Source organism: Octodon degus, unplaced genomic scaffold (assembly GCF_000260255.1).
Source record: "Octodon degus isolate 3935 unplaced genomic scaffold, OctDeg1.0 scaffold00184, whole genome shotgun sequence".
Classification (NCBI taxonomy): Eukaryota; Metazoa; Chordata; class Mammalia; order Rodentia; family Octodontidae; genus Octodon; species Octodon degus.
Window position 1 is genome coordinate 1,234,255 of NW_004524760.1, and position 10,117 is coordinate 1,244,371.

The 10,117-nt window shown below is 47.6% G+C and overlaps 1 protein-coding gene across 2 annotated transcripts in view; it reads right to left on the minus strand.

Annotated features, from left to right (window-relative positions):
- Positions 1–1,678: 1,678 nt before the first annotated feature.
- The window catches only part of Spindoc (spindlin interactor and repressor of chromatin binding), a 16,061-nt gene continuing 7,622 nt past the window's right edge, over positions 1,679–10,117 (minus strand). Inside the window, exon 6 of one of the 2 annotated variants that reach the window (XM_004643788.2) lies at positions 1,679–3,649. In XM_004643788.2, the coding sequence (XP_004643845.1) occupies positions 3,438–3,649 (212 nt within the window). In that variant the 3' untranslated portion in view covers positions 1,679–3,437. The remainder of the gene's footprint in view (positions 3,650–10,117) is intronic. The other variant, XM_023703988.1, reaches the window with a different exon arrangement.

Genomic DNA, 10,117 nt, shown 5'->3' on the forward strand with positions numbered 1-10,117 from the left:
ATCCTCCTGTTTTCAGCCTCCCCAGAGCTGGGATTACGGGTATGTGCCATGTACCGCCACACCCAGACTTGGTTGCTGGCTTGGCACGCCCGGGGGGGGGGTGGGGCAGGGCTGGTGCAGCATTGAGGACTGTGGATTGAACCCTGGTCCCTGCACTTGCCAAAGCAGGCACTTGGTCTGCTGAGCTATCTCACTGGCACTTTAAAATTTTTATAATTTTGTAACAGTGTCTAAGTTCCTCAGACTGGGCTTACATTTATGATCCTCCTGCTTCAGCCCCTAGTGTTGGGTTTATAGGCATTACACCTAACTGTGCTTCTTCTGTTTCCTGACTTTGCCCAAAGATGAAAAGCACTGGTAGCACTACTGTGACATAGGCCAAGTGCAGTGGCACATTTTGTCTCAAAACAACCCAAAAAAACAATATTTGCAATATAACAAGAAATACATTCTATCTGGTTTCCATCCTTGAGTTCCTAGACAAAGAGCTCCTAAAACTGGGAATTTCCTGAGTATATGGGAATATCTTGAGCTGGGCATGGTGGCACACACTGTAAAAAAAAAAAAAAAAGAGCATCTTTTGCTATTTACATGACCCTTCCCATCCCCGTATCTGTGTTCACACAAAGATGTAGCTCTTGGAGGGCACTGGCCAGTAGTCAGAGGAACCAACGGTGACCAGCAAGCTTTGCACTTTCAGTCCCAGCTTAGTAGAGAGAGGAAAGGGGTTCTACTGAAGCCTCCAAAATACAATTGAATTTATGGGGGTCAGAGAGCACACATAGCCAGAAGGCAGCACTGCCTTAATTCCCTAGGATAGACACTCCTGGACCCGGGTGCGGGACCTTTCCATACCAGTTATCTGTATGGAAAGTCATCTGGCTATTCATCTGTATCATTTATAACATACTTGATAAACCAGTAAAACTAAGGAAATGTTTCTGACTTGTAAACCATCATAAAAAATTACAATGTCCAGGAGGACATGGTGGGAACCTCCAATTTCTAGTTGGTTGGGTCCAAGTACAGATGTGACAGCTTAGATTTGCAATTGCTGTCTGAGGAAATAAGCCCTACCTGCACTAACTTCTGGTATTTACTGTCAGAACTGAATTGTTGGACACTTTGCTGTTCAGGGGGGAAACACTACACCCTCAATTTGGTGTTGAAATAAGCTTTCCCTTTAGGTCTCCAAAACTCCCACCCTTAACCTGGCTGGTCCTTAGCACACCTACAGCAGATCAGCATCACTGACACTTAGATGGACCTTTTGGTAGAGTGGGCCAGGATGGCAGGGCTCGGTTGGAGGGACTCCATCAAGCCAAAGTGAAAAAGCAAGGGGGTTCCAGGCAACCTCTAGCTTCTATCCAGTTGTCCTCCCATATTCTGGGCTGGAGTCATGCCCTCAGTCCCTCTTCATTTCTCCCAAGGAGCCCAGAGGTGCTCACAGGCAGCTCTTGGTCATATAAACATAGTTCCCCCAAGGCTGGGCAGATGCCAGCTGGTCTGGATGTGGAGCTGAGATCAGAGGACCACCTACCTGCCACTGTCACCATGCCACAGTGGAGCCACACTCCAGGGGCCAACTTTCACAAGAAAAATGTTACACAGGAATACACACCAACAGGGTACTTGACAACATTTATTAAGCACCTGCTATGTGCCAGGCCCTACACAGGATGCTAGGAAATTAAGTCAATGCTGCCTGGTCCCTGCCCAGGAGGAGCTCACAGTCTAGGAGGCAAAGCCACGAATCAAAACAGCAGCAAAAGTGCAACTGGTATCACAATTTTACAAGCTTTTTGATATATATTTTCTCAAGTATAAATACCCATTGGCAGTCATATTGTCTTAAAAATACATTGGCATAAAAGTAAACACAATCACATCATTGAAAGGATGACACAGATCATCTGCAATGACTAGTACTGGTGTTTTCAGAGCTGGGTTTTCAGTAGGATTTATTCCCTGGGCCCTGCACACCCACAGGGGCTGAGCTCCCGAGGCAGAGAAGCAGGGAGTACCAGAACATTGCCTTTTCTCCACCCATCCCCATAATCTTAAGCTCCTTCTGAGGTTAGATGGGGCAAAGGACTGTACCTAAGAACTACACAGCTGTGAGGACCCAAAATCCAGCTGCCAGTGACACCAGCTCATGGAGAACAGTGTACCCCACCCACCCTGGACCCTCCCTGGCTGATGTAACTGCTCAGGACAGTGTTCTATGGAATTGCTGCCCCCCAGTCCCATGCCCCTCTCCCTGAGCGTACCCACTTCTCAGGAGCAGTGGGTACTTGCTTCTACTTACTGGGCTTGCACAAGGTGCTGAATAGACAGTGAAGACAGGATCTGCACACAGTTTTGGCTGGTGGCAGGTTAGTTCAGGGGATATCAAATGCAACACAGACCAGAAGTGGGCTCTCTTAGAGTCTGGACAGTGGGAGGTATCAGGCCAGGGTCTGGGTAGAATTAAGTGAAGGACAGGGTGATAAAAAGCTTTGCTGGGAAGACAAGACTGAAAAAGGGATAGCTATTTATGACCCATGTGCCAAGCCTCTGCTTTGTTGGGTGAGAAAGGATCATACTTTATGCAGGGCCCAACAGTGCTGAGCTTCTGAGGCATGAGCATCCCTGGCTCTCATAGTGGCCTGGTTTGGACAGAAGTTCTAGCAGGCAAAGTCAGAAGGTACAAGACTTAAATGTGTTTTTTCTGACCCCACTTCTGGGGTGGGGCCCCTATGTGAGTGACACCAAGACTGGCCTGATGAGTCCTGCCCTAGTGTTCACTACTGCACCCTCTGGGACAGGCTGTGTCCACTCCCACCCAGGCCTACCCTGTACGCTTCCTATTTCCAAGCTGGCTCTAGGAGGCCCCTTCCCCCAATGATGGCCCACACAGAACTCTCTTAATAAAAAAAAATAATTTATTGTCAACAAAGGTAATATATACAACAGGAAAACAGGTGAAAGAGAATATGGAGGTGAATGGAGCTCTCGGCAGGATGGAGCGGGAAGAGGTAATGGAGGCTCCTGGTATAGGAGTCTGAACAAGTGGGGGAGGAGAGGGGTCCCCCGAGGTAGTGGGACTCAGTCCAGACCCCGTCGTGACCACCTCTGTGTAAGGCACTGTGCCAGGGGAGAATAGCGGGGAGTTCAGAGAGGGTGGGAGGTGTGGGGGGACAAAGAGGTGTGGATCAGCCAAGGATTGGGGTAGGTGTTCTCCACAGGCCCAATGCCCTACCACGCAGCCTCAGCCACCCGCCTACCTCAGATCTCGTCTGATGAGGCAGACATTCTCCAGTGCCCTACCCCTCTGTCCTGCCTTGACACCAGTTCTAAAACTGTCAGGTGGCCAAGCCAGCAGCTCTGAGTTACAGCCAAAGGGGGACGCTGCCTCCTCTCTCTTGCCTTCCCTCCCTCCCCAGGAAAGCAAGAACTTACAGCCCACTGTCTGCCTCTGGTTGTCCCCCTAGGGTGGTGCTGGATTCTGAGAGAACTGCAGGCCACTTTGGGGTGTCACCTGCACCCACTCCCTTGATGCCCTGGGGGTGCTTGGACCAGTCTTGCAAGAGGCTGACTGCTGGGGGCTCCTCCATTCGTACACGGATAACCTGGAGATCCAGTGTCCCGCGGAGCCCCGAAGGGGGAGCTGGGCAGGAATGGGAGCAGAGAGCAGAGTTAGGGCCCTCCAGAGCCTAAGAGTACTTTGAAAGCTCTGAAAACCACACCCTGCACATCTAGGCCTTTCCTGTTTCCAGAGCCCTGTGCCTGGTTCGGATGGAAGGATGTCAGCTTCACCAACCTCACAGGTACGGGCACAAGTCACTGTAAAGCCTTCCTTCTGAGACCTAGAAAGGGGATACACTTAGTGCTGTAGCAGCTTGTCCCAGCTCTTCCTTTTAGCAGCTCCATTTCACATACAACTGTGCAGCTTGGCCTAAGGGACTCTGCCTACATGAACCAGTTTCAGTTTTGCCACCACAGAGCACACTAGGGAATCTGCAGAGCAGAGAGAAGCACTGAACATAGAGTTGGGTTAGGACCCCAGCTCTGCCTTGTGACTCTGACCAGGCTCTATGTCCTGCAAAGTCACTATGTCATAAGAGTCTGATGTCTACCTTTAGTGGTGTCAGGAAGCTGCTTATAGCAAAGCCAGGCTACCAAGACAGGTACTTAGGGCCACCGGACAGCCTTAAAAATGTCCCAACATGGGCCCATGCAAAAGCTTCATTGTATACAAGGCAAAGGCAAAAAATAGTGAAGGCAAATATTATCTGTATTGAAAGAATTGTTTTTTCTAGCTTATTTATTTAACAGTAGCAACGTTTCACTAAAGGTTGGAAAAGAAAGAGACTCTGCAGGCAGGTTTGAGCCAAACAGAAGTAGGAAAATAAGTACATTCTGTGGGCCAACACACAAGACAGAACACAGCTGCCTTTTTCAGTTTTTGAGACAAAATTATTTAAAATGTGGCAGAGAAGATGAGCACCACTTTGCAGCATGCTTTGCTGCAGTTTAAAATGACTTAGTGGCTACCATTAGGTTGTACAATTTAGCAACTTAGGTGTTCTGTTCAGGTAAGGGGTTTTTTTTTGGTGGAACCAGGGATTGAACTCAGGCCCTTGCGCTTGCCAGGGAAGCACTTATTCCACTAAGCCATCTCCCCACCCCACCCCTTTTTTTTTTGGGGGGGGGTACCAGGGATTAAACTCTGGACCTTGTGCTTGCCAAGCATGCACTTATGCCACTGAGCTACATCTCTGGTAAAGTGGTTAGACTGTCTGATAAGCTGTAACTCCTTGAGGGAAGACTGAATTCCAATCTATTCATAAATTCAACACATAATTCATCTACAGCCTCAATGTGCCCACCACTCTGCTCCATGCTGCTAGTTACAGCAGGGAGTGGGGCTGAGTGTGCTACCTTCTTGGAGTTTACATCTCAGTGATGAGAGCCAAAAGAAACATCAGCGAACAGAAAGTGTAGTATGTTTCACAGGGCCAGATGCAATGTTAAGAAACACCAGGGAAAGGCATCCAAATAAAGAGCAAGCTCACAAGGGGGCAGAGATGCTGGGGAAGTGAGGAGCTGTCGAAGAAGCAGGTACCAAACAGCATTTCAGATGACAGGAACCGCAAAGAGGGTGCTGCCTGTGTGGAGTTGGAGTGCATGGTAAGAGGTCAGGGATCTTGGGGGTAAGATTATTGGTCCCCAGGAGTCCAGCTCTTATCTGAAGTGTGACACAAGCAACCGGGAAGTCTGAGAGCAGAGGAGCAACTGGAGCTCACCTGTATCTTCAGCAGAGACACTCGTGGCTGCATGACAACACAGCACAGCGGGCAAACCTGAGACCACTTAAAAGTGGATACGGGCTGGGGAGATAGCTCAGTAGAATAAGTGCTTGCCTAGCAAGCACAGGGTCCTGAGTTCAATCCCTGGTGCCACACACACACACACACACACACACACACACATACACAAGGTGGATGCAAGAAGCAGCAAGAGTGGTAGCAGGAGAGGTGGTGGAGAATCTGAGGATGGATTAGTCATGTGGGGCTGAAGATGATGAGATGTTTTTGGCTTGGAGCCAGCCAATCAGGGACTGAATCCTCAGACACCCTGAACCAAATAAACCTCTTGAGTTGTAGGTGTGAGATATTTTATTCTAACATGAGAGAAAGAGTGAGCTAATCCACAGCCACACAAAAAGTATTGAGAGTTGTGAACAGAGTGGGTGAGACCTATTGGCATATAAACAGTGCCTATTATCTGTCAGGCAGTGTTCTATCTACCAGGAACACTACAGTGCAAACATTTTTTTTTTTTTCCGGTACTGGGGATTGACCTCGGAACCTTGCATTTGCAGTGTGCAAACATTCTGACTCAGAATGGGGGAATACAGACAGCAAACAATATGACACAAAATGAGGGACTTGGGCCAGGGAGATAGCTCAGCAGCATAAACACCTTCCTGGAAAGCACAAGGTCCTACAGTTTGGTCCCCAGAACCCAGGGCAGGGGGTAGGATGGGGTAAGCCCACTGTTACTATCAGATCAAAAAAGTAAAGGAGCATAAACTAACCAATGGAGTTGGTTAAAACTAACCAATTTTATGGGAGTCAACAGCAACTTTGGTTTGTTTTTTTGGCGGAACCAGGGATTGAACTCAGGCCCTTGCACTTGCCAGGCAAGCACTTATTCTACTGAGCCATCTTCCCAGCCCCTTCAATAGCAACTTTGGCAAAAACTCAATTTTGGTTGAGTGCTGAGGGTGAAAGTCTGACTCAAATGGATTTCAGAAAGAAGTGAAAGATAGTATAAAAAAGGCCTTCCATAGCCAGTCATGGTGGTATACAACCATTAAACCCTGGGAGGCTGAGGTAGGAGGATTGGAACTTTAAACCCAGCCTGGGCAACTTATTTTATTTTTTAAAAATTTTTTATTTATTTATGTGTGTGTGTGGGGCCAGTTCAGCCCATCAGGGGGCGGGGCTGGCTGAAATGTGGTGCTAGGGGATTGAACCTCGGTCCCCATGCTTTGCCAAGCTTGTTCTAAGTAGGTGCTTTAGACCACTGAATCATCTCACCAGCCCCTGGGCAACTTATTAAGACCATCTCAAAACTGACTCTGAGATGCTTTTTTGTTTGATTTTGTTTTGGCAGAACCGGGGATTGAACTCAGCTCCTTGTGCTTGCCAGGCAAGCGCTTATTCTACTGAGCCATCTCCCTGGCCCTCAAAACTGACTCTGATAGAGACCTAACCGTGCTGAGGCTGCAGTGGCTTCCTTCTTTTTGGTGATGTTGCTGTTGGACATTGAACCCAGGGCTTTACAAATGCTAGCTAAGTGTTTTGACACTGAGCTATCCCTCAACTACCTGTTTTTTGAGCTAGAGTCCTCCCGTTATGCTGCCCAGGATGGCCTTGAGAACTCCTGGGGTCAAGTAATCCTCCTGCCTCTGCCTGCCAAATAGCTCAGACTATTAGTGTGCATGTACTACTGTACTTTGAACTGCTCTCTTCTGCAAGATGGAAATTTTAATAATTTATATAGTATTTCACTTTCATGAGATAGAAGGTATATAATAGGGGCTCAAAGAAACTAAAGGCTGGCTTCTCAAGCCCCTGGTTGGTTAAGTACCAAGGCAAAGAGTGTAGGAGATATGGGTAGATGAAGTAAGGAAGTCAGAGGTATGAGGCCTGAGATGTAGTAGAGATCAGAGCACCAGGGCCACAAAAAAGCAAGCTGGGACAACTAATCATCCCTGGGACAACTTTGGACAAGCTAAGTTCCTCTGGCAAGGAGACTCATAACAGCCCCACCTCCTTCCTGTCCTGCCTAATCTTGTCTGATTTCTAGCCTTACTCCTGCTACCCTGTAGTCATGTATCCTCACACACATTCCAGAGCTGTTCCTGCTTCAGAGGCTGGGAGGAGCCCTTTCCCTTTGGTCCTTTCGTAGGCCATCTATAAGCAGGGGACTCTGGCCTTCTCACCAACTGATAATCACTTGACCAACTTTTAAATCAGTTTTTGGTGGGTTTTCTCTTTGTGCTAGGCACTGTTTTAGGGCTGAGGATCTAGCAGTGAACAAAAGCAGAGACCATGCAAGGCTCACACTGGCATGCACAGGTGCCCTCTCACTGCTTGTTCCCAAGTCCATTCTGGAAACACCTTTTGTCCAGCCAAGTATTTAACTGGATCTCCAGGTCCTACCCAAACCAAACACTAGCTAGACAAAGAGCCTCTTTTTTCCTTGACTTGTGAGTGGGTCCTTCCATCCTTTCCTTCCTGGCCTCAAGTTCACCTTGAAAATTTCTTGGAAAGTTCCAGAAAGCTTTCCCAGACTGCTTCACCATCACACATTCATAGCCACCAGCTCAGCTAACCTGAGCAAAGTGACCTTTTTCAATTCTTCATCAATGTGTGCTTGCTGTTTTTTGGTGACTGAACCCAACCCATTTCACTTATTTTGAGACTTGGCCACACTAATTTCCCCAGGAAAGACTTGACTTTGCAGTTTTCCTGCCTCAGCTTCCCAGGCTGGAACCCCCATGGGTGTCCTCAAATAGTTACTTGGGAGCAAAGACTGCCTTAATTCATGTCATTCCCCAGAGTGCTTCCCTCAGGGACAGGCTCCAAGGACACTTGTTGGTATATTAGTTTCAGCGCTTCCCTGGCAAGCACAAGGGCCTGAGTTCAATCCCCGGTTCCGCCAAATAAAAAAAAATAAAAAAAAAAAGGTATATTTTTTTCCTCTGTGGTTCTTTGGCCATCTCCAACCTCCAAAAAACTCTGCTACTAATGAGACCACACTGCTATTTCCTCCATCCCCTTTTTGTCCACTCACCCCAAATAAACCTAAAACTTTAGGGATTCTCTTCTATAAGCACCACTCCAAATACGTGGACTTCAGTCATCCCAAGATTCAAAATGAAGATTCCTTTCATATATGAAACCAGAAGACCTATTGAACAGTGTCCAGGCCAGCTACACAGTGGACCCAGGAGAGCAAGGGGACTCAGTAGCAGCTCAAGAACACAACCCATGCAGACAGTTAAAACTGATACACAATACAAGATGGGGTGGCTCAGGGATATAGCCTGTCTGGCAAGCTCAAGATTGTTAGTGGGATCTCCAGTACAAAAACAAACAAACAAACAAACAAACAAACAAACAAACAAAAAGGGGGGGTGAGGCCAGTTTTCAGAGAAGTGGGGCCCATCATGGTAAATAAAGGGACATGAGCTCTGGGGAAAGACTGAAGGGCACACATCATTAAGAGTAGATACTGCTGGTGAGTGGGTCTGCAGGTACAGGTAACATCCTACTTCTCTCTGAGAAAAGCTCACTGCCTTTTGGAGAAGAACCCTGTGCTGGGGAGCCTTCAGCCACCTCAACAGCAGTCTCACAGGCTGCTTACTTCACCTGCACATTTCCAACAAATGGGGACGGACATGGGCAGGCACCCCCTCTTTCAGGAAGTATTTCCTGAACCCCAAATGATACAAGCTGTGCTCAGCAAAGACAGGAGAGCAGAGGAAGCAGTCTTACAATGCATGCCATTCTCCTTAATTCCTTGGGTACATGATTATGGGTGCAGAAACATGACCCTTAGAGGTCCATTCAGAAGTTTGAGTCCCCAGAACCTGGCAATGTTTTATTCCATGCCAAGGGGGCAATGAAGGCTGCAGACAGAATTAAAGTTGCTAATCTGCTAATAAAAATTAAAGAGACAAGGTTGGAAACAGGATCATTGGGAGAATTACTTGCCTAACATGGTGAGGCCCTGGGTTCAATCCCAGAACCTCAGGGAAAAAAAAAAAAAAGAAAAAAGAAAGAAAGAAAAAAAGAAAAATAATTCTGGATTTACTAAGGTAAGCCCTGTACATTCATAAGGGTATGTGTGTGTGTGTGTGTGTGTGTGTGTGTGTCTTTTTGAGACAGGGTCTTGATATGCAGTTCAGGCTGGCCTTGAGCTCACTGTGTAGCCCAGACTGGCCTCAAACATTCACTGATCCTCCTGCCTTAGCCTCCGGAACCACCACACCTGGCCTCCACAAGTCTTTGAAACAGGAAGAGGGAAGCAGATGGGGCAGGTCCAAAGATGGTGAGCAAGAACCTTTCCTGGCTATTGGTGACACTGAGGATGTTAGAAGGCCATAAGCCAAGGGACATGAGTGGTTTCTACAAGTCAGGCAAAGTGAGAAAACATATTTTCCCCAAGATTCCAGACAAGAACACAGACTTGGGGCTGGGGGTTTAGCTCTGTGGCACAGCCACCTGCCTGGCAAGCTTGAGGTCCTGAATTAAACTCCCAATACCTGTCATCCACCAAAACAAACCAATAAACAAAAACAAAAACATAGCCCTGCCAATACACTTTTTTTTTTTTTTTTTTCCAGAACCAGGGATTGAACTCAGGCCCTGCACTTGTCAGGCAAGCGCTTCTTCTACTGAGCCATCTCCCCGGCCCCAAAACACTGAGTTTTGCCTGAAGATCCATTTTTTAATTTTATTTATTTATTTATTTGTGTGTGTGTGTGTGTGTGTGTGGCCAGCTCAGCCCACCAGGGGGCGGGGCTGGCTGGCATGTGGTGCTGGGGGATTGAACCGCG